This window comes from Elgaria multicarinata, chromosome 20 (assembly GCF_023053635.1).
Source record: "Elgaria multicarinata webbii isolate HBS135686 ecotype San Diego chromosome 20, rElgMul1.1.pri, whole genome shotgun sequence".
NCBI classification, from domain to species: Eukaryota; Metazoa; Chordata; class Lepidosauria; order Squamata; family Anguidae; genus Elgaria; species Elgaria multicarinata.
This window is the reverse complement of record NC_086190.1, coordinates 19,155,430-19,179,552: the sequence shown is the minus strand read 5'-3', so window position 1 is coordinate 19,179,552 and position 24,123 is coordinate 19,155,430. Positions and strand designations below refer to the sequence as shown.

Here is a 24,123-nt window from a genome sequence, read left to right as displayed (position 1 = left end):
GTGGACTTGCAGAGCGAAACTGCACCACTTTCGCTCAGCCTTTGCGACTCAGGCTACCTGGTTGCAGATCCTTTGCCCAGTGAAACTGCCCAGAGGTTAGGAGAGAGAGAGAGAGAGAGAGAGAGGAGAGAGAGACTGAGTCCAGCCACTACCATATATGAGTAAACATCTCTGATCTGGAGACACGAGGGGACGCCCCCTGTATTTTGCCACTTGTCGTGTACGCAAGTTTGCATAGCTGACGGTGCACGGACTCGCGTTTTGTTTGCCATTGTACACAGTCTCGTTCCGAACATGTTCGGGATTTCACGGTTCAGTTTGTCGCTTACCAAACCTGTCTGATCCAGACCCCAAGCCTGGTGGGCGTCATTGTGCCTCCCGTTCGCCGTGGCACACGCTGGGTCAGATCCAGATGTAGGCATCACCGAACCTCATCATTGACTAGGCGCCCACTATTAACTCCCCTTCGCACAAGAGAATTCAGGGTTGTCTCATGCTCCGGCGCAAGGACAAAAGGGCAGTGCTTACCAGAATCTCTTTGACAGCAAAATCTTGGAGGCCTCCGTCCCTCGGGGAATCCAGGACCACCGGGAAGGCCTTGTGAGGAGCGTGGATGTAGCCAAACTCTATTTCATCCTGCCGAGGGAAAGAGAATCAGCAAACGTCTATTTCCCAAGTGCCCTGAACTTGCATCCTTCCTAGCCAGAAACACAGCTACTCTCTACGCTCAGATTTTCAACCCTGCAGGAAAAGTGCCTTCTTCCCGTAAAATGCTTTAAATAAAATAAATAAATAAATAAATAGGTGGAATTACAAGGGCAATTTAGTTAATAGGCAATGCCCCCTCCATACCCAAGAGCCTCCTGTAATGTCAACTCGCTAGTGAATTCCATTTGGCAACATCACAAAGAACGTAAGGAGAGCCGTGTTGGCTCGGATCAAAGCCCTTTTTCACCCAGCGCCCTGTTTTCCTTCGGGAAGCCGAAAAGCAGGTCTCAAAAGCAATAATCCCTCTGCCGTGTTGCTGTTCTGTCCCCACCCATATTCAGAATCATGCTGCTGCCTCTGATCTTCTGAAGTTGGCTACTAGTCAATGGCTACCAGTCATGGTGGATATCTGGAATATGCCTTTGTATACCAGCTTCTGGGGGATGCAAGCAGGGAGGAGGGTGCTGTTGCACTCTTGCTCCACTTGGGGGCAGCTGGTTGGCCACTGTGGGAAGCCGGGATGTTGGACTAGTAAGTCCCAGGGTCTCATCCAGCGGGGCTCTTTTGATGTTCTTAAATTGAACCCTGGCAACTTCAAATAGGAGTTTACCATTTGCAGGTTTTATTCTTCATTACTGTTCTCAGCTGCGGGCTTAGTAAGTAATTGCTCCTTAAATAGCATCTCTGTGAATTGCTCAGTTTCTTTACCTGAAGAAAGGAGCAGGGCGGGGGGAAGACGAGTTATTGATTTCCCCCTCTCTCTTTTCTCTTTCTAAAATAGCCATTGGAATAGCCATGCTATTAGGGATCCTTTAGACGAAGACAAACTGGAAATTCCTTTGGACTGTTTTAAGGCAAGCTGCCTTGTGAGGGTAGAAATGAATGAAATAAAAAAATAAACATGTGCACAAAGCAGGGACGTTACCACTAAGTTGGGGCCCCCTCAGCATACTCCCCCCAAAGTTAGCACCCACCCCCTCCAGCACCCGCTCACCTGCATCCACCGGTCCCCGCGGTTCATGTACCGCGAGCAAACGTTCACCTTACAATTGGCTTTGCTCACCAAGTTTTTGATCTCTTTCAGGAAGAGATAATTATCCTTCACACTGATGGAAGAAGAAGAAAGATGGGAAAGTTTTGTTAATGGAGCTCTCACTCTGTTGAGGGGGAGGGGAGGATTCCACAGGGCAGTTGCCTCCAACCCGTTGCCTTCCGGATGTGCTACGCAGAAGTCAAACCTAACTGCACACTGAGGCTTAACCTGAACCCTAATGTACTACTAATACTGGACTCTAGTCACTAAATGTCAATATGAGTTCCGTCCTGGGCGCCCACTCAGTCTGTCTGACCTGGCTAGAATCTTGCACACTCTCAGTTCCTGCCTGAGGAGCCATAATTATGTGAAGCGTCCAGAGAGCTTCGGCTATGGGGCAGTATATAAATGCAATAAATAAGTAATAATAAATTCCTCAATGCTAACCCTAGCCTGAGGATTAAGCCTAACTCTGACATACCACAGAACCTTCCCTCTCGCCACTAAAAGTCAGTATACAAGCCAGCCTAGTGCCCACTCAGTCTGTCTGGCTCTGCTAGGCTCTTTCATTGCCTGGTTCCTGCCTGGGGAGCTGTTCTCTCCTCAACCTTAACCCTAACCTGAGGATTAACCTGAACCCTAATGTACCACTAAAATGTGACCAGTCACTAACAGTCAGCAAGCAAGCTGGCCTAGAGTCCCACTCAGCCTACTAGGCTCTTCCGTGGCCCTGATTCCTACCTGGGGAGAGGTACTCCTCAACCCAAATCCTAAACTAACCCTCACGTACCACTGAGATTTCCCTTCAGCCACTAAAAGTCAACATGCTCCCCTGCTTCAATTTCCTTTCCCATCCTTTCTTGGGTCCCCATAGCATTTCCAAGGGTCAGGGACGTGTAGTCTTTGTAAAATGGCTACTGATGGTACTCTATTAAAAAGCATCACTCCCAACTGTAATAACCACAAAGTCATTTTCGTTAGATGCCTTCACTTGCTAATGCCGTTTGTGCTCTGCTTCCAGGAAAACTAACTAACTAACTAACTAACTAACAAACACCCCTCTCTCAAAATAATTGATTGTTGTCACGGACAGAAACCTGACAAGTTTCAGGATGCAAAACTCATTTAAAAACATGCCCACATCGCCGTCAAAACGCCTCCCTGTTAGCTCCTTATAATGGGGGTCGCCTCTACCCCCGACCCCCACAACCTCACATCCTTGGGGCTCTTTACCTGCACACAAAAACGCTGACTGGCGGCAAAATGTTTGGGGTCATGATCCACGGAGCGATCCGGAAGACGACAGTGTCTGTGAATATCGGGGTCTGCGGAATACCCTGTTGAGAATATTACACAAAAAAGCGGGGTGCAGCTTAACAACGAGTACATAAATAAATGCAGAAATGTCTTGGTTGGTATGCAAACCTAACAGCCATGACTGAGCGTGTGCATGTGTGTGTGTGTTTAGAGCTGGAATCTCACTGAGCGGCAGTTTTGCTGGGAAAGAGGAACATTTCGACGTGGGCTAAATCAACCCCCTCCTAAATACCTAACTGGCAGGATTCCAGCTTGCACAGCTAAATCAATTAACTGGTTGAATATTGCATGGGGCAATTTGATAAAACAAACACCACCACAGCAACATTCCGACCGCCCAGAGAAACAGTCAGCAACAGAATATTAATCAACAGTACAGTCTCTGTGAGGGAAATGAAAGGACCCTGAAGCTGGCGAGAGAGGCCAAGGACACTTAAGACAGGATGTGTTTCAATTAATAATACTCCGAAGTCCATAAAGTATCACACCTTCATTAGGTCAACTCAAAAATCACCAAAAAATGTGTAAGGTTTTGAGATGTCCAGATCTCTTCACCAGGTAAGAAGTTACAAAGAGCACGTTGGCTGGTGCAGGAGGGTGAGGGAAGATAGCAGTTGAAAAATGACTGGATGTTGTCATCAATAGGCGTGAATGGTCGGCATTTTTTCTCCTATTTCTGTCTTTTCTTCCACCAACTTGAAGAAGACATCTGGAAATCTCAAAAGCTTGCACCTGTTTTTTCTTTCTTTCCCAGTTGGCCTAATCAAGGTATGACACTGATACGGATTTCAGAATTTCCCCCCTCACGGTCGACCCGGCTGCCTTTGCTTTTAATGAGAAATACGTCGCCACATTAGCAGACGGGAGTTATATTTTTATGCCGCGACGTAGCTCGGTCCGTGCAGGAGTCATGCGAGGCATTCCGGCAAGAGAGAACCTGAGAAGGCCGCTGGGCTTAATTGAAAAACCAACCGCCTTTCTCCGGCCCAATTTATATTGCTCTAAAAAGATCGAGGAGGGGGGGATAGAGCCTTGCACCCTTCGAGTAGGCCCTTTGTGGGCCGGAGAATGGACAAAGAGGGGGCACTTGAATGAAAAGGTCACTGCTAGAGGCACGCTGGCACATTAGCAGTGTGAACTGAAGTGTCAAGCCGTAACATCAGCAGCTCTTTCTGGAGTTAACATGGCCCCCAGGGGAGAGGATAGCCCGCACACCGCAAAAGGTGGCCGAGGAATTAATTAGTGTATACATGCGTAGCCCAGAAGCCAGGATTGTAGGATCGGATCTCCTCTCTCTCTCTCTCTCTGGGCTTTACTAGAACCTCAAGATCCACCAGTTTGGAGCCAAACTTGATACCGTAAGATTTATTTATTTATTTAAACTACTTTTATACTGCTTGATATCACACGATTTATTTAAACTACTTATATACTGCTTGATATCGTAAGATTTATTTATTTAAACTACTTATATACTGCTTGATATCGTAAGATTTATTTGACCTGCTTATATACTGCTTGACAGCGTAAGGTCTCTGAGTTGGATGCATGAAAAAATAAATAACATACGATCTTAAAGCCAACCAATATTAAATACAATATTAAATACAAATCGAGTCAGGCCAGCTTCAGGGAAATGAGCCCAAGTCCAGGGGACTCAGCTGATGAAAACACAGCAAATTTCACTCCCTCCAACATCCACATTCAGGACACATGATCTGAACATTGCTTTTGCAAGAGGAAAGCAGCCTGCCCCATTGCGTGCCCCCCTTCCGCTGCCGCACCTCAGCCACCGGCTCCAGGAGGCTGACATTGACCGTGACGAGTCCATTGAAGCTGTCGTCCGGAAAGCGGAGACCCTCGACAAAGAACTCCAGCTCTGCGGAGCCCCCCGTATACTTCACGACATGGTAGAGCTTTCTCCGGCCCAAGACGTGGATGTAGCGCTGGCCGAAGAACGGATCTGCAAGCGGAGGAAGAAGAAGGCGAAACGTTGAGAAAAGGCAAAGGTCAAACCTTAGTTTCCTTCTCTGTCTGTTTCGAAAGAGGTGTCGGGGTTCAAACCTGCTAAGGAACAATAAGCAACCCAAACGACAATTCATTTGATACAATTACTCAATTAACAGAGTGATCTTATGCTTGAGGAGTGAGTCCAAGTGAGTTCAGTGCACAGAATTCTACACACACTTACTATGGAGAATCATTGAATCATAGAAGAATAGAGTTGGAAGGGGCCTCTAAGGCCATGGAGTCCAACCCCCTGCTCAAGGCAGGAATCCACCTTAAAGCATCCCTGCCTCTTGAATGCCTCTAGTATGGGAAAGCCCACAACCTCCCTAGGTCATGGGTTCCATTGTCATACTGCTCTAACAGTCAGGAAGTTTTTCCTGATGTCCAGCCGGAATCTGGCTTCCTGTCACTTGAGTCTATTAGTCCATGTCCTGAACTCTGGGATGAGAAGCCCCAGGTATGGATGATGGGGGTTGCATTCCAACACACCTTTTGGGCACCAGGTTGGGGAGAGATGGACTTTGCAAAAAGAAAGACCTTTTGCAAGGGAAGGATTTGAAGGAAGAGGAGGTGGTGGCATTTCTGGAGAGCCATTCCAAAACAGTCCCACTCCCTTGCAGGAGAAGAAGTCCACACATTCATGGAGTATATTTCTATACTTCCCAAGCGCCAAAACGCTCCAAGTGGTTTACAAAGACCAATGCTGTCCTGCTTTTATGTTGAAGGACAGTTCGCTAGTCACATAATAAAGATGGCGCACGAAGAAAGCTCAAAAACATAGTCGCCAGCTTCGCACGTTAGGCAGCGCTAGGTCTGAGAAGCCACAGATCACATTGAAAGGACTGAGATCAAACGAGAGGGTGCCACAGGACAGCTCCAGCAGGAGCCGTTTCCACAGCTGCAACCAGGAATCCAGGAGGCATATTGAGGTGAAGGCAAACCTGCCTGCCTCCCCCAGCCCGGCTAATTAATACGTTAATTGAATGGCTGGCTCTGAAACTGGAATGCCCAGGGTCTGGGGCCAAGGTGCTGTCACTCGATCCAGCGGGATAGAGTTATTTCGCCACCCAGCCAAGAGAAGTCTTTGCTTTAACCCAGATTGCTGACCGGCCTCAGGGTCAAAGCGACCCCAGTTGATAAAACTAGGCCGGCAGGGCTCTTTGAAGCCAGATCTTGTGGGGCAGGGCAGAGCGGGCTTAAAAACACTAAAAGAAGAAGGAGTCAGTATCTTGAATCAAGCTGAGCTCAATCCTTTACCAAGAAAAGCTGGATTCTGGCCTTTCTCCCAACTGTGGAAATGCAGAGACCTTGCATGGATTTGCTGATTGGGCAAACTGAAAGCTGCTGCTGTTACTTCATGGGGAAAGCGATAAATAAATAAAATGACACGGGGACACCTTGGCAGAAATTGCAATTGGTTCTGACTTTCCAGAAGGGAAACTGAGGCTGTGAATGGGGGTGGGTAGTGTTTGGGATTGCCGGATTTCGGAAACGGGGCAGCTGAAGGGTTTTGGATGCTTCAGGCAGGTACATGCCCTGTCCGCCTGCCTTTAACTTTGGAACTGGATTGTCCAGTCCTTCTGCAAACAGCGGTGGCCGAACAGAAGTGATGGGCTGTGTGTTTTCCAGCTATGCCCCTTTTCGTTACGGTTCTGTTAGAGCAGCAGTTCCATTTGGGAGAGGCACGTACCTCTGCCACCGCCCCGCCTGCCTGCCAAGTGCCCTGGTGTGATCTCCCTCGCCTCGCCCCGACGATTCTGACAGCCTGACGTCATCGCCACTGAATGCGGTTTTATAATCGGCAATAAAGACACCAGAAGGATTAGGGGAGGCCAAACGGAGCGATGGCTTCAAGGGGCGGAGACCGCTCCAGCGCTGTAACCCCTCGAAACTCAGCATCTGGGGTATCTTGTTGCTGCAGTAAAATGTCTGGGATGTCTTGTTGGCCTACAAGGGGTATCGTGTCCCTCTGCATTTAAGGCCTAAACACTCATTGCTGGAGGACCTTGACCAGTTGACCTTCCTAAGAACCTAAGATGAGGGACATCTAGTTCATAATCCATGACCTTCAAGACTACGTTGACCTTCATATAGTCCATGACTTTCACGTCTGAGTTGACCTTCATGAGAACCTAAGAAGAGGGCCATTTAGTTAGTCCATAGTCCATGACTTTCAAGTCTAAGTGGACCTTCATATAGTCCATGACTTTCAAGTCTAAGTGGACCTTCATAACAGGAGAGCCAGCTAGTTGAGCAAAGTTCTATCTAGTCCAGCATTCTGTTCCCACAGTGGCCAACCAGCTGTCAACGGGACTGCTGCTGCTACCAGTCAGTGTCGACAATACTGGGCTAGATGGGATTCGGAGAATCTCAGTGTAAATGTTGGCAGGCTTGTCCAGGAGGTGCTTCACCATTTCCAGAAGTCCCTTCTGGCTTTGCTCCTCTTCTTCCTCCTCTTTGCTCTAGTAAGCGTTTTCTGAATCAATCACTTACTCCTTCCACTGTTCAGGCAAACACACAGCCGGCTTTTTCCCTTAAGGGGTATGCCCTGCCCAGCTGGGGGAGAGGTAACCCTGGGCCGCCCTGCTTGGCCGCTTCCCCGGGAACTATCCAAGAGCAGCTTCTGATTGAGAGACTTAACGGCTGAGTGACGAATCCCTCCGGGGGCACTGCCAAAAAATGCCGCCCCTCTCCCCTGCCAACTCTAATTGCAGCGGCTCCGTTATCGGTGGTCCTTCTGCGGGTGCCAGTTAAGCGCCCGGAATGTTGCAGGCATCAGGGGTCCTTTCTCATTAGACGTGTTGACGACTCATACACCCTCATGCTGTTGATTCCCAAGCTGGTCAGGGCTCCAACCAGCCACCGGTGCCGGAATTCAGTGTGACGCAGGTGCTGTGGAGTTGCTTACTGATGGTCCATCTACTCAAGAAGGCAAAAACCATCCAGGAGACAACACACGTTGTTTCTCCGGCAGGAGCTGGAAGATGATAAGCTCCATCTTGTGGGGTCCTGAACGGATGAAGACACAACCTCACCCTTCCCCCACTCAGGTCTTCCCCCAGCAGAGGAAAGGCTGAAGAGAAGCAATCCAGTGCCACTGGGTCCATGGCAGGATCCTGTCCTTTAGATCCCTGTTCATCCTCTTTAAGCCTCTTATTTAATTTATTCTTAATGTTTTATAAACTTTAAAGTTCCTGGCTTTTACTGCTAGTAACTGAGCCTTAGGAGAGGCATTTCAACTTTTTAGGATGGGGGAAAAATTTCGCAGGAGCCGGGAAACCAGGAAACAATGGCTGACTGGGGGAAAGTGGAAGTTACAGGAAACGTCAAAGCAAAAAGAAGCAGAAAGAAAGAAAGAAAGAAAGAAAGACAGAAAGAAAGAAAGGGGTTTGCAGCAACCAAACAGTATGAGAGAGAGAGAGAGAGAGAGAGAGAGAGAGAGAGAGAGAGAGAGAGAGAGAGAGGAGGAGGAGGAGGAGGAGGAGGAGGAGGAGAAGAAGAAGAAGAAGAAGAAGAAGAAGAAGAAGAAGAAGAAGAAGAAGAAGAAGAAGAAGAAGAAGAAGAAGAACCTACTTACTCTGCAAGTAAAAGACCCCAACTTTGTCAGTGTCAGACAGAGGAATGTAAAGGACCATTTCATATCCGGGAGGCAGCCGGTCGGGTCCTTGTGTTCTCAAGATCATGCGGGACATGTCTTCTAGGTCTGGGGGGTTCAACGTCCAGGAAACAAGGAAGGAGAAAGGGGGGCGAAACACATGAGAAATCTGGGTGCACGGATGTGGGTTTTTCTAGACAAAGTGCTTTAACTGGGAGCAGTGTGATAGACTCCCCCAGTCCACTAAGGGCTGTGCCAACCTCTGGTGGACTGGGGAGTTGCTGGAACCACCACCATACCAACACACGGATTGTGGCACTCCCCGTGTTAATCAGAGGGTGCTCCTCGGATGTTCTTAGTGTCCGAAACTTAGCATGGAGAACCACAGAGGAACGTTTTCCAGGGCCCAGTTGGGAGGAACCATTTAAACCGGTTCAACGCCCTATGACTGGAAAATGCCCCCATGTTACTTCCACACATGCAACCGCATATACAAAAGGGGAGCTGCGACCGTTTGGTTAGCAAAGGTTTCCCACCCACCCCATCCATGGAGCAATCTGGGTTGGTGGACAGGCACAAGACGAGCCTCGCCTACCTTCCTTGCAGAAGACTTTGTCGTCCTGGCAGTCTTCCATACCGATGAATGGGTTTTCTTTATCGCAGTTCACCAACAGGATGGCACCGTGGCCGTCGGGACCCCAGGTCCACGTGCCCTGGAATGGCAACGTTTATGTTTAGCGTGCGGGACAAGGGTTGGAGTAAAGCAGCCTTTTCCCATCTAGACTGCAACTCCCATTATCCCCAGTCAGCATGGCCAACAGCTGCTACTGGATTGATTAAATCTGCATACGTTTGCATACGAACAGAGGCAATACTAATGACCTACACATCTCTCACAGTGAGCATTATCTGAGAAGAAGTGTTCCCTTGTTTATGAATCATAGAATCGTAGAGTTGGAAGGAGCTTCTAAGGCCATCAAGTCCAACCCCCTGCTCAATGCAGGAATCCACCCTAAAGCATACCTGGCAGAGTGGATAAAGAATGCCTCTTCCAAGATGCAGCTATCTGTTGGTGGGTTTTGCAAACACGTGGATCGAAAGCAGTTCACTGTCTGTGGCTCAATTAAACGGGGCATCTTTTTTTTTTATCAGCCGAAATGTTTTAATCTAAATGTTTTAAGTTAATCCAGCCTCCCTCTGCCTGGGGTCTTCCAGATGTGTTGAACTGCATGGGACTTGCAGTCCAACACGTCTTGAAGGTGAGCCTAGATGAGAGACATCGGTCCGGAGAGTGGTGTCCTTCACACCCACCAAAAGCTCAAATCCACGTGGCTTCTATGTCAAAATGCCACCATTTTTGGTGCACCTCGGGGTCTTTCTCTGGGCTCCGTCGCACAGAACGTGATACATCAGTAGGCCCGAGGGAGAGAGAGGTCTTGTCAAGGGAGAAACACAGCTGAGGGATCACCAGCTCAGCAGGGAGGCTTGGAGGAACGCTGTGGGTTGGGAGATCTCTGTGCCAGCTACAGTATGTCCTTCACCGAGGGGGGGGGTGAAGAGCAGGAGGCCACCCTTTCGTACAGAGTGTCCCAGCCTTTCCCAAGCAGGGGTGGGTGGGTTTGTTCCTGGTAATTTAAATACCTTGCCGGCCCCACGGGCTCCAACCCTAGCTGACCTCAGTAGGGTTAGAAGAAAACTCTGGAGTCTGAAATGGGCACTTCAGAGCTCTGATGCCTGCAGCCTTGTCTAGGAAATTCAGGTGTGTACAATAAGCAAACAAAACCTACATCTTGTTGTGAGTCCTGTACACACACACACACACACACACACACACACACACACACACACGTACGTTACCTTGTTTGGGTTGTTCTTCTCCACCACGCCATCACGGTCTGCATCCACATCCAGCGAAATCGCTGGAAAGACAGGACCAGTTATCAAACCCTTCCTGTTCTTAGGGACCGCCATGAATTCTCCTGCACCCTTAAGAGCCGCGTTGCAGGGACAGGCGAGAGCTTCTACCTTCCTATTATGTCCGAACAACAACAAAGCTCTTTGCCCGACCCAATAATAATAATAATAATAATAATAATAATAATAATAATAATAATAATATTCTGGGCATGTGCGTGTTTGCATTTTAAGCTCACTTTAACGACAGTCCCGTCACGACTGCAGGAATAAAATAGAGTCGGCTATTGCTGCCCTCTTCCCTTGATCCCTTTTTGGAAATCCTCTGAGAAACCGGAATCTACCGCAGAAGGCGGGAAGCACAAAGACAAAAGCCTTCCTTGTACCCCTGTAGAGATCAACTGGAGATCCCTCTTCCCACCCACACACCACTTGGCTGGTTTAAATGTTATCTCCTTTCCAGATGCAAATCTTTGTCCCTTGAGGGCATGGCAACACCCCAGGCGCAGGAAATTAATACAGGCATTGTAGTTCCAAAGGAGCAAGACCTTGTGTGCCCATCAGTTCATTTTGAGAGTAATATTTGCATTTTTAGGACTCTTTAAGCATAGTTGTTACTTTGTTTTAAGGGCTCTAGCGCCTATTTCCAAACTTTAACAGATTGTTTATTTTATTTATTATTTATTTATTTATTACACTTATATACCGCTCCCATAGCCAGGGCTCTCTGGGCGGTTTACAGAAATGCAGCAGGCAAGACAAAACAGCCATTAAAGGGAAGTGGGGGGTTTTGCTATTAAGGAAGAAAAAGGTAATAATGAGAGGATATCCATAAGTAAAAAGTGTTCAAAAGCAGTGTCTCTCTGTATAGCAGTTGCTGGGAACAGGAGGGAGAGGATGGCTGTGGGACTCATGTCCTCCTTGTAGGTGGGTGGACACTGTGTGAACTGAACGCTGGGCTCGATAAACCCTTGCTCTGAGCCAGCTTCAGAGCTTGTCTTATCTCCTTATAACTTCCCCTGCCCCCCCCCCCCCCCCCCGACCCTGCTCCAGCGCTGGAAAAGAAACTGACATGATGCAATGGACAGAAAGGCTGCTCAAGGGACAATCACTCCCTAATCCCATGGGTAGCTTCAAGAGGAAGGATTAAAACGGGTTGATTCAGCAAACAAACCTTTGTTCGACGTTGCCGGGGACTTTTATTGACTGGGATTTATTTGTGAGGAGACGTTCTAGAATGTCGGAAGGGGCCTTCTACTGAGTTAGACCCCTGGCCCATCTTAGGCCAGTATTGTTGACACTGACTGGCTCACTTCAGGCAGGGCTCTCGCACAGCCCTACCAGGGGACACTGCCGGAAATCCAACTTGCGATCTTCTGCATTCAAAGCAGGGGGGCTCTACCATTGAACGACAAAACATTTGGCCACGGAGAAGGTCACTGATAGATACCATGGTGCTCTGCAAATGGTGCAGGGAACCCCGATTTTAATTCTGCTTCCACCAAACTGCAGAAACACGACTCCCAAGAGGGTCTGGCATGAAAGTAACTCCTGGAATCCATCTGCTGCGTCAAGGGGCAGCCGGGGAGGAGGAGAGAAAGAGGGTCAGAAGGAGCACATTTCTAAGAACGGTTCCTGCGGGCTGGATTCATGGGCCCAGTAACACCCCCAGCCGGCACCTTCAAGGAGGGCTGCGATCAAGTTTCCCGGCTGCATTTGGGGCTATCATGTCAGACAATCCCGGCATTGCTGAAAACCTGTTTTGCCGCTGCCTTGGCGACCGAAGGCACAACCCGCGGGGCTACGGTTACTTGGGAGGGACCGTCCCAAGAGTCACAGCCGGAGCGCACAAAAGCGTCAGGAAAAGGACCGAGAGGTCTTGGTAACCAGCTCCTCTTGCTTTCACATTTGCCTTGAATGGAACGATCTAGTTAATCAAAATTCCCCATGTTTTGGGCTGTAATATGGAATAATTTTCTACCCCACCGACGAAGACCCTTGTGGTCGAAAGGCATATGGGATAGGTGGATGAACACCTGAGTACATCCCAGAGTGCGGGACACGGAATCATGGGCTCAAGTGACAGCAAGCCAGATTCCGGCTGGACGTCAGGAAAAACTTCCTGACTGTTAGAGCAGGATGACGATGGAACCGATTGCCTAGGGAGGTGGTGGGCTCTCCCACACTAGAGGCCTTCAAGAGGCAGCTGGATAACCACCTGTCGGGGATGCTTTAAGGTGGATTCCTGCATGGAGCAGGGGGTTGGACTTGATGGCCTTAAGGGACCCTTCCAACTCTACTATTCTATGATTCTACACAACCCCCCAAATGATCAGTAGAAAAAGCGATATGTGTAGTTTTTTTTATCTAGTGTTTGTGGACTATTTAGTTTTTACTCGGGTATAATTTTATGCCATGGGTCAATTTAAAAATAAATAAATTAGTGCTTATTATTATTTTACATATTCAATTGCATGGATTACTTGTTCCATTAAATGTTATGCATAGTGGTAGCTCCATTTGAATTTTGCATTATTCTAATTGTCTTAAACATGTTTTGTTTTGTGGCTGGGTGTGATGCCACGCCATCTGGCGTCCTGCCTCTGTTCACTGCAACTCCAAAGGTTGGCCCCAATCCTGGTTTTGAAGGCAGGTCGCTAGCGTTACTCTGGGGCCAAAGGAAAACACTTTGCTTATGCTCAGAGGTACTCTGCTACGTGCGTGTCCCAGGGCCTGGAACGCCGCCGGGGGAGACCCAAAATGGGGAGGACACCGCTGTTGTCAGGCAACACCACGCAGTCCTCCGCTCCACGTTTCCGTGGGACTGTTAACCCTTAATACTGCAGGAGGGAGGAAAATCCAGTTTCATAGCTGATGCCAAAGAGGGCAGCTTTTGTCTCCTGCTCAGTTGCCCAAGGCAATTCAGAAGCTGCTCTTCTTACTCCGAGATCTCGGCTGATTCTTTTTAAGCAGCCCACGAAAGCTGGAACAATTTGCAACATTAAACCAAGATAAACAGGATGGCTGGGGGCGTGGCGGAGCAGAGGGGTTCGCTCCCATTCCAGGAAAAGCCGGAACTCACCGACACCAGTCAGGAAAACGCCTGCTTGGTCTATGGGGTGGCCGCCATTCTCCCCATAATAGCCCACGGTTACCTGGGGAAGGAGAAAACGTACAATGGTGGGTTAGAATTTGTGGGACTTCTGGTAACGGGATTTTCCTCTGCTTTCTCCTAGCATTAAATCACAGTCTTTTCCCTGGGTGACACTGAGGCCCTGTTTCCTTGCAGTCCGGGAGAAGCAGAAAGGGGGAAAAAAAGGACACCTCCACCTGGGACATTACATAGCGCTGTATTTAGCATTATGATCCTGGACAGCTGCTGCATGTTCACTCAGAATGGTTCAACGGGATGCGCGTTGCCCATGTCCACAAGGCCTGGCGCTTCCTTGACTTCCGAGGGAAACGGCCTCCCTAGTAGGGTGTCCGGGTGTCCTCTTTTACAACGAACAGTCCTTTACTTGAAAGCCTATCAAAGGACCGTCCTCTATTTGAAGACCTGTCCAATTCCAGTTCAAAGAACTGGAAAAGAATTATTCCCCATCAGAAGACTGAACAGGCAGGAACGCAAGGAGGGCGAGAAGTAGATTATAATAACAACGTCTAAATTTGCATCTGTACATGTAAATTAGCTGATGCAAATCAGCGCCCTCTTTTGTCCTCTTTTGGGGCGTCCTGGTGATGGGGGATGTGAAAGCCCCCCCAAAGCCAAGTGTCTCTCACTTTGTTGTCGTTGGCCTCAGCGCTGGGCCGGGTCATTCGGATCCTCAGGATCGTCCTGGGGTCCAGCGGCCATCGCTTGCCACCGTTTTCCGGCGCCGGCTCCGCTTGGTCACTGGTAACCACTTCGACTTCGACGTCATCCGAATGCTTCACGCTGAACGTCAGGGCGTCGGCCGGAGCCGCTCTGTAAAAGGAGAAGAGAAGAGGTTTGTGATGCAGAGAAAATAATTGATTCTACAAGAATCCTACCTCCTTTCCTCCAACCATTGATGCTTTCGAAGTTCTCTCTCTCTCTCTCTCTCTCTCTCTCTCTCTCTCTCTCTCTCTGTACATACGTGTACTAGCTCAAGACTTGCAATCACCAAGATAACTCCAAAGCTTTGACCGCTGCATGTTCGGATTGACTGACGGACGGGTTATTGATTGATCTGCTGCCCCGGGCCTTACTGCAGCGGCCCCCCACCCCAGGTCTGTGTCTGGATTGTACCGTTTTGTGCTGCAGGCAAGACAAAATGCTCCCTCATAGAAAGCGAACATCAAAGAGAAGACTAGCACATCAGGGCAAGGCTAAACCTCTCCTTGTGCCTGACCTGCTAGCTTTCTGCATGCAGGGAAGCATTTGTATAGAAAGGATCATTTGACTATGTGAGCCCCACCTGGGAATTCAAGCGGTACAGCCCCAGTATCGGTTTGTCCTCTCAGGGAGAAGTGGGCCACCACAGTTGCTGTAGGTGAAACAGCCTTCCTCAAGATATCTGGGGGGTCTTAGAATCATAGAATAGCAGAGTTGGAAGGGGCCCACAAGGCCATCGAGTCCAACCCCCTGCTCAGTGCAGGAATCCACCCTAAAGTATCCCTGACAGAGGGTTGTCCAGCTGCCTCTTGTAGGCCTCTAGTGTGGGAGAGCCCACCACCTCCCTAGGTAACTGGTTCCATTGTCGTACCGCTCTAACAATCAGGACATTTTTCCTGATGTCCAGCCGGAATCTGGCTTCCTGTCACTTGAGCCCGTTATTCCGCGTCCTGCACTCTGGGAGGATCGAGAAGAGATCCTGGCCCTCCTCTGTGTGACAACCTTTTAAGTCCTTGAAGAGTGCTGTCATGTCTCCCCTCAATCTTCTCTTCTCCAGGCTAAACAGGCCCAGCTGTTTCAGTCTCTTCTCCTAGGCTGCTCTAGACCCATGCCCGGGAGATGCGGTTCTAGCATACTTTCTTGCTGCCTCGGCTCTTTCCGCAGGAAGGGCAAGACCGGACCGGCAGCGCTACCTGCATTTCTTCGATCTGGACGGTGCACCCTGGCCAGTGCCATCCACCGGCTCCTTCGCCCCCCCTCCTGTCCCCCTGTGCTTCTGCACTGAGGTCATTCTGCTCCTCGGCAGCATCAGCTGGCACATAGACAACATACCATTCAGCAACCCTACACGGGCAGAACTTGACCCCCACTTGAGGGAGAAACAGAGGAAGGGACAGAAACCAATCCGTGCACACACATGGGCTCAGAAACATCCCAAGTGGAGATCAGGACCCCGGGTTCCAAAGACGCCTCCATAGGCCGGAGAGATTTACTGCTGCCACAGGTGTAAATGGGGTGAGGCCAACATATTTGAAACCAACCCACGATTGGTGGTTGAGGAAGGGGCGTGGCTAGGGGAAAAGGGCGTGGCTATCTGGGGAAGCCTGGAGGGACGGATTGGAATGCCAGGAGAGGCCGTTTCGCCCCATGATAAGCTTTGCAAAACCTGAGTTGCTGAAACAGAAACAAGAACCTCAGCTGCAGGCCAAACTTTGCTGAACAGGAGCAGCTAGACAACTCTGGTTTAGAAAACACGATCTTTAATTGAATGAAAATATTATCGTCTATTCCCCAGGGCTATTCTCTGGTGCCCAGCTGCAGCTCCGTGGACCTCAAGGTCAGGGGAAGTAACTTGAATCCTTTTCTCGTTTGGATTTTTAAAGGCTGCCCGGCCTGCCTACTTCACCCTTTTGGGACTCATTGCATAATACCCATGGCTTCCTAGGTCTATTTTTAAGTGCCGCATCAACCATGCCCCCTGACAGTAGCAGCTGGGGCAACGCATTAGCAAGAGACGCTGCACTGGCCCACATCAGCCCGGCTGCTCGAAGCAAAGTCGTTGACGCAGCAGAATGCCGCCAGTCGAGAAACCCTGAGCGTTCGAACACGCCGCTTTGCAGCACCAAACACCGACTTGGGGACTTCGGCGACTGACGTCCTACGTGCCGCTGACTCGGAGGTGTTTCCGTTCTGGCCCGAATGTCTAAAATGCCACAAAGACGCCAGTTTTCAGAAATCTCCCCAAAGTAGAAGCGAAGGGAAGGAAATCAGGGCTAGAGGGTTAGGGTTAGGGTTGGAGTGCCTTGGACTGCAAGAAGATCAAACCAGTCCATGCTCCAGGAAATAAAGCCAGACTGCTCACTTGAGGGAATGGTATTAAAGGCAAAACTGAAGTACTTTGGCCACATAATGAGAAGACAGGATACCCTGGAGAAGAGGCTGATGCTGGGGAAAGTGGAAGGCAAAAGGAAGAGGGGCCGACCAAGGGCACGATGGAGGGATGATATTCTGGAGGTGACAGACTTGACCTTGGGGGAGCTGGGGGTGGCAACGGCCGACAGAAAGCTCTGGCGTGGGCTGGTCCATGAAGTTACGAAGAGTCGGAAGTGACTGAACGAATAAACAACAAACTTCAAGCCAGGGGTGCAGAGGCCTGGAGAACAAATCCACCTCTTGGAGGGTGCCCAATGGCCACGCCCTTTCCCCTGGCTCCGCCTCCTTTCCGACGGTTGGGTAGTTTTACATTTCTTAAAAGGTCCACTTGCTCCATCCAAGGCTTCGTTACTGGCTGCAAGAGCTTTCAGCTCCAATATATGCCGGTATTTCAGCTCCTCCCCTTTTTCAGCCCCGCCCACTCCTGGAAAACGGCCCCCGAGGGTTTCTTCAAAATGGGCAGGAAGACGTTGAACACCCCTGTTTTAGAGGTCAGGAGGAAGAGAATTAAGTCTGCGCAGACATTCCTCAAAAGCCCTTTAGGCTGAAAATGCTATTCAACTCTGTTTCCCTAGACCTAACTGGAATTTGCCAATGCCAGCTTTTTAAAAACAACCCCAAAACCACATGACAACAATCGGTGCAGGACCGTGGCATCTACGAATGGTCTGGCAGCGAGCCTGGCTAACTGGCGCATTGAGCCAACGAACAAAGGACAATCAACTTGCAGAGAGAGACAGCGGGGGCTTTACGCAGGATTACTGAGGTCTCTTGTTATGGAGGTGGGTTTAGCAACGCAAACAGCCCATGCAGATGAAATGTTAGCACTCACGGCCTTTAAGCCCCGGACCGGGCACCATTTGCAAAGCAAGGCCTGGGCCTCGCATCCACCAAACCTCTGAGCATATGCAGACTGCCAGCTGTCCCTCACCAACCAGGAACAGTTCCCGGCTTTTTTGCAACATCTCTAGGATGAGAGGTGACCGAGTCAAACGGCAGCGAACGGCTGGTAAATTTCAGCCCCGGTTTCTGTATTCCTGGCAGGTGATCGTCGCTAGTGTTTTTTTGGTTGCTTTGAAACAAAATATGAAGTGCTTCACTGTTGCTGGGAAACCCACCTTCATTTCATGGAGGAAGGACAGGAAGGACTTCATTTAAACCTAGTTGTACTATTAGGACTCCTCAGCCCTTGGGATACGGAATCCAAGTGTGTGCAAAGTGCCTTCCTTGCTCCACAGAGCAATAGCTACCTGAAGCCCAGAGTCTTCAAATAACTTGTTCCACAAGCCCCAAAACTTTCCTCAGCAGAAATCAAGTCCTGCTTGGGGACCTTTTCGATTTTCACTTCCCCTCTATGACCGCTGAGAAAAGTGCATTGGCCACAAGGATGTACATTTGCACTTCAATGAGAGAACACATCCCTGACTCAAAAGTGCTTCTGGTGTGGCTTGTGAAAAACTGGTTACACCCGTAATGATGGCCTAAAAAAGAATTTTAAATCAATAAAATAAATAAAGCTGCCATACGATGCACACTTCCCTGGGAGTAAACGCAGTCCAACTGACTTTGGAGCGAACACGCATAGGAGTCCATTGCATGGCTCCCCAGAATTTATGGAGCAGTTAGCACCACAGCTCTGTTGGAACGGGTGAAGGTGTGCCTCTGAGCATAGACAGAGTGCTTCCTCCACCACCACTGAGTAACCGCCACCGGCTCTTTGAGATACTGGATCAAGGCTGCCTGGTGTGTGTGTGTGTGTGTGTGATTCCCACCCATTTTAGAAATCCTGAGCAGCTAAATAGGGCAATTAAAACGCAACTGGAGCCTTACGGCAGATCTGGAGGACGGCGTCAGTTTAAAATCGTTTGGATTCTTGAAACCTGAAAAGGAAGACCCACAAACATCTCTATTGCCTGTGTGAAGACAGGATCTCTGACAAATCTCCCCGTAAGCATCAGGGTCTGACAAGTCACCCACTCCATCTCTAGCACCCAACAGACGAAGCCAAGGTATCCCTGCGCCATGCAAGAATTTAAGGACCGAGGCTTCATCTTGGTGCTTGCAGACTCCGAGGGAAGAATTTTCACTGCACCCAGTCTAACTCAAAAATGGCACAGTTCTTCGCCAACAGAAGGAAGTCCTCCCTGGATCCCTCTGTTCCAAACTCCCAGGGAAACCTCCCCCAAATGTTTCAGATACGCCAAGAAAATATCTTTCAAGTCAAGGAATGGATTTCTCTTGGGGTTGGGGGGGGGGGGGAAGGGTGCACGGAACCGGCAAAGGCACCAGGTATTTGCAGGAGGCGATGAAAACACAAGAGCCCTTTGCCATCCAGACGTCCGGAAATGTAAGAGGGGATTTTGGTATATTTGGTGTAAAGGCGTCTGCTTGAATCCCAAGAAATACCGTGGAAAAACACAGGATGCTGTTAGGGTGGTTGCAGATCTAGTAACAGAATGAAAAAAATGGGGCGTGGGGTGAGGGTGGGGGTGTTTGCTGGCAGAAGTAAGAGGAGTTGGGGGACAAGACCCGGGTTCAAGTTATGGGGCAGGGAGAAGGAACTGGAATATTGCGGAGGTCGTGAAAGAATTATATTCTGGGACAGAATGGGGGCTCGTTTTGAAGGGTGTAGTAATGGAGTCATTGGGGATGGGAGAGTAATGTGTCAAGATCTAAGACGTCTAGCAATACCGACAGGAGGGCACTGCAAGAAGAAATCTAGCCTCTATTGGAGGGAGCGCACTGCAAGGAGAAACCTAGCTGACTGCAAAGAGGGGCGTTGGGGAGCAGGTATAAAAAGGGACTGCCAGAAATGTGGTGTGTGTGTATGGGGGGGGGGATCTTCCGAAATTGGGGCGGGGGGAGAGCAAAAACGTTATGTTGCGGAGGGTGGGTGAGTTGCTTTTATGCTGCAAGGCTCTTTGGGGCGATGGGGGATGGGGGAGAGCGGCCACCTCACCCATAGACGTCGGTGGAGAGTTGGGTGCCCACGACGCACACGACCTCGATCCGGTTCCCGAACTGCAGCCGCAGCGTCCGGTCTCGCAGCATCTCGCCCACCGCGGGGTAAGCGCCCCGGGGCAAAGTACCCTGCCGCTGCTGCTGCTGCTGCTGCTCCGGGTGCGGTTCCTCCTGGTCGCCCTGGCGGCTGCTTCTGCCCCTGGTCCCACAGGTGATCGGGTGGTCACTGAGCCGCCCCGGCTGCCCGTCGGTAGCCAACCTCAGGCCGGCCCCGCCCCCGGGGGCGTCAGTCAAGGCCATTCAGCGACGCCTCCCCCCCTCCTCTCCCAGCCCCGGGAGGGGCCACAGGCAGCCCCGGGCGGTATTTTTAGAAGGGGGAAGTTGGCTGCGGTGGAAACGCTGGCCAGCAGCGCCCCACGGGCTGAACCCTCATAGAAGCATAGAATAGCAGAGTTGGAAGGGGCCTACGAGGCCATCGAGTCCAACCCCCTGCTCAATGCAGGAATCCACCCGAAAGCATCCCTGACAGAGGGTTGTCCAGCTGCCTCTTGAAGGCCTCGAGTGTGGGAGAGCCCACAACCTCACCAGGCAACTGATTCCATTGTCGTACTGCTCTAACAGTCAGGAAGTTTTTCCTGATGTCCAGCTGGAATCTGGCTTCCTGTCACTTGAGCGCATTATTCCGGGTCCTGCATTCTGGGAGGATCGAGAAGAGATCCTGGCCCTCCTCTGTGTGACAACCTTTTAAGTATCTGAAGAGTGCTCTCATGTCTTCCATCAATCTTCTCTTCTCCAGGCTAAACATGCCCAATTCTTTCAGTCTCTCTTCGTAGGGCTTTGTTTCCAGACCCCTGATCATCCTGGTTGCCCTCCTCTGAACACGCTCCAGCTTGTCTGCGTCCTTCTTGAATTGTGGAGCCCAGAACTGGACGCAATACTCTAGATGAGGCTGAATAGAGGAGGAACCAGTACCTCCTGTGATTTGGAAGCCATACTTCTATTAATGCAGCCCCAAATAGCATTTGCCTTTATTGCAGCCATATCACACTGTTGGCTCATATTCAGCTTGTGATCTACAACAATTCCAAGAGCCTAGGCTACAGGGACTCTGAGCAGCTGCAGAGTGCAATGCAGATTTTAATGATATCAGCCGCTGAACACTCGCCTAGGCGACAGGGACTCTGAGCAGCTGCAGAGTGCATCGCCTGCAGCACTAGCCAGGCTCTAGGTAAGCCAGTGGCTGGATCCTCGTCTAGGCGATGGGGCGTCTGAGCAGCTACAGAGTGCATCACCTGCAGCACTAGCCAGGCTCTAGGTAAGCCAGCAGCCTCTAGCGCAAAGTAGAAATTCAATCTCCAGGTGTTTCGGACTTCAACTCCCAGAAGGCCTTGCGAGCATGGCTGACGGTCAGGAATTCTGGGACTTGAAGTTCAAAACATCTGGAGATCTATTTTCTGCCCACTCTTGCTCTAGCAGGTGCAGAGTGCATTGCTTTCAGCACTAGCTAGGGAGCGTCGTTCTGCAAAACTAGAATAAATAATGGTGACATATTTATATGCAGTGCGTGTAAATAATAATAGAGGGTCCCTAAACATCAAGCATTTTGGGGGAAATGGGGAGGGGGCGTTGTGATCCCCCATGATTCTTCCTTCCCCCCCCCCCGGAACTTAGCACTGCCAGGTTGGGGAAGGCTAGACTAAAGCATTTTTTTTGTGTGTGGGGGGGGTGTCTTTTAGCTTAGAAAAAGGTTTGGGAGAACAATCACAGGAGTTTAAAAACTTACGAATGTTACGGAGAAAGCAGATAATTTGAAATTAACAAAGCTTTTTCCTGAACTAATTTCCAAAGCCTTGCAAAAGGAGTCACCCCTCAGCAGCCATTTCAGCAGAGGGAGAAGAGACGGCGAAGCGGGCCGTTCCACCAATCCTGCTGAAAGACTATTTTTTTCCTCTTCCGTCCTCATCCCCTTTTCCTCGTGTGTCATGTCTTCTTAGAATGTAAACTTGCAGGCAAGGTCTGTCTTCTTTTACCGATTACACGTAAACCATTTGGCAGCCTTTTTTCTTTTTTGCTGAGGAGAAGACAAATATACTTTGTATACATTCATACATACATGTCTGATGAAGCCAATCCGGTTGTACAAGGTTCTCATAGTGAATGGAAGTTTGTCAGATCTAAGCGAATCGCTATGTGACACACCTCTGGTCTTTCGCCAGGTCTTTTCCTTTGCAGAGGACTTGAGGTGTGCAGCAGAGAGCTCGGCTTGGACCCGTCATGCTGAGATGGGCTAGGAATGATGGGAGTTGTAGTCCGACACCTCTGGAGGTCACCAAGTTGGAGAAGCCTGCTGTAAAACACCATCCAGGTGGGGCACACCATTGAAACCAAGCCGTTTCAAGATTGGTAGTTGGCGGGGTGGGACCAGGAGGGAGAAGGGCGCTCAGGTTTGCTTTGGCAACCTTAAATCCACTATTAGCAGCCCCTGAAAAGCAAAAGACGGGGGAGAGAGAATGCTTTGTACTCAAAGCAGCGATCAGTCAAGCACAATTAACGCTGACGTTTCTGGCTTGCCCGTTGCGCCAGAATGTTGACGAGGTGGATCAATACAGCAGGCCAGTGGTATGTGCTATTATTCCACAGCCGAGCCTTCCTGGATGTCTCTCCCGGCTTTCTGCAACCAGCCATTTGTGCTGCTCTCAACACTCCACCCGCTCTTCGGCGGCCCTCCTGTCTTCGTTAGAGCGTTTCTATCCACAATTTGGACCGAGGCAAACAGAAAGACACTCAGACTGGAGTCAAGTTTATCTTGGAACGGATTTAGAAACCCATGGTCCGTCCACCAGAACGTTGGGATTTTTGTAAAAGTGGTTTGTCTTTGAGCATATGCAGAGTGCATTTCCCTCAGTAACTTGCTGCTACGAAGAGCCTTTAAATATCTATGATGTGGAGCAGAGGGACACGTTTCTGATACCTTCATGTCACAGGGCTTTGGCACTTAAAGCAAGCTTTAGTGACCTTTAGGGTGCAATCCTAATTGCATGTTTAGATAGAAAAAAAATCCTAAAACTCCCAGCATTCCCTAGCTAACATGGCTGGCAGGGTGATGCTGGGATTTGTAGGACTTTTGTTCTGTTAATGCGTACAATTGCAACTTTAAGTTTCCAGTAAAAGAAGTTTACTTTATGACTGCTATTGTTTATCTGTACTAGATGGGGGATTTTTCCCCCTGGCAAGTGCCCCCTTGTGGTGTGTTAAGATCAGTAATTTCATTCAAACCAAACCATTGTTTTATATAAACCTCATTTTATAAAGGAAACTTAATTCTGCTTTTTGCACTCATGAGGACTAGCGACACACCTCTCTTTTACAGCAAGAGGCTGGGACCCTCAGTTCCTTCCCACCTATCCACAACTCTTGCGATTTTAGTCTCCAAAATGGCAAGATGAGTGGCTGTTACTAAAAGTCAGAGCATGGCAAATCCAAGAGAAAGTTCCCGGGGCGCCAGGGAGCGCCTGCAAGCTCTCGGAAATAGATCCAGGTCTTTATAAAAATAGTTGGAATAGGTTTAATGCTCTGTGGAGAGTCTTAAAATAGAATGGGCACCTCAGTGCCTTACTGCCTGTCGTCACCTCTGCCAGGGCACACAAATCTTTTGTCCTGGGGGAGGTCATTTACCGTATTCCAATAAAATTGAAGGTTCCTTCCTTAGAGGCTTATGGTAAGGGGGAACCGGCATGTGCCGTTTGCTCGCTCCAATGCTAAGGAGACTTGTTTGTTCTGCAAGAAGTGCTTTCTCCCCTGGTTCCAAAACAATCCTTGTCTCAGAGCAAATCCCTGCACTATGAAGCGAAACCAGAGGCAACTTACAGGTTTCACAGAATCCTAGAATCCTAGAGATGGAAGGGGCCTACAAGGCCATCGAGTCCAACCCCCTGCTCAATGCAGGAATCCACCCTAAAGCATCCCTGACAGATGGTTGTCCAGCTGCCTCTTGAATGCCTCTCATGTGGGAGAGCCCAGGACCTCCCCAGGTAAGTGGTTCCATTGTTTTACTGCTCTAACCGTCAGGAAGTTTTTCCTGATGTCTAGCCGGAATCTGGCTTCCTTTAACTTGAGCCCATGATTCCATGTCCTGCACTCTGGGATGATCGAGAAGAGATCCTGGCCCTCCTCTGTGGGACAACCTTTCAAATATTTGAAGAGTGCTCTCATGATTTTCAGGTTTGATTTTCAGAGGCAAATCACAGGTTTGATTTCCCCCTGATAGGGTTGGGAAGAACCAAACCAAACCTGTGAGTC

General features: G+C 49.6%; 1 protein-coding gene across 1 annotated transcript in view; it reads right to left on the bottom strand.

Moving 5' to 3' along the window:
- LOC134411402 (protein-arginine deiminase type-2-like) overlaps positions 1–19,944 on the bottom strand; it is a 35,056-nt gene extending 15,112 nt beyond the window's left edge. Inside the window, exons 1-10 of the mRNA XM_063145174.1 lie at positions 19,823–19,944; positions 14,358–14,541; positions 13,660–13,732; positions 10,521–10,582; positions 9,259–9,376; positions 8,646–8,771; positions 4,843–5,021; positions 2,975–3,078; positions 1,703–1,814; positions 529–636 (exon numbers count right to left, since the gene is read on the bottom strand). Coding sequence (XP_063001244.1) covers positions 529–636; positions 1,703–1,814; positions 2,975–3,078; positions 4,843–5,021; positions 8,646–8,771; positions 9,259–9,376; positions 10,521–10,582; positions 13,660–13,732; positions 14,358–14,541; positions 19,823–19,914 — 1,158 coding nt within the window. The 5' untranslated portion in view covers positions 19,915–19,944. The remainder of the gene's footprint in view (positions 1–528; positions 637–1,702; positions 1,815–2,974; positions 3,079–4,842; positions 5,022–8,645; positions 8,772–9,258; positions 9,377–10,520; positions 10,583–13,659; positions 13,733–14,357; positions 14,542–19,822) is intronic.
- Between the last annotated feature and the right edge of the window lie 4,179 nt (positions 19,945–24,123).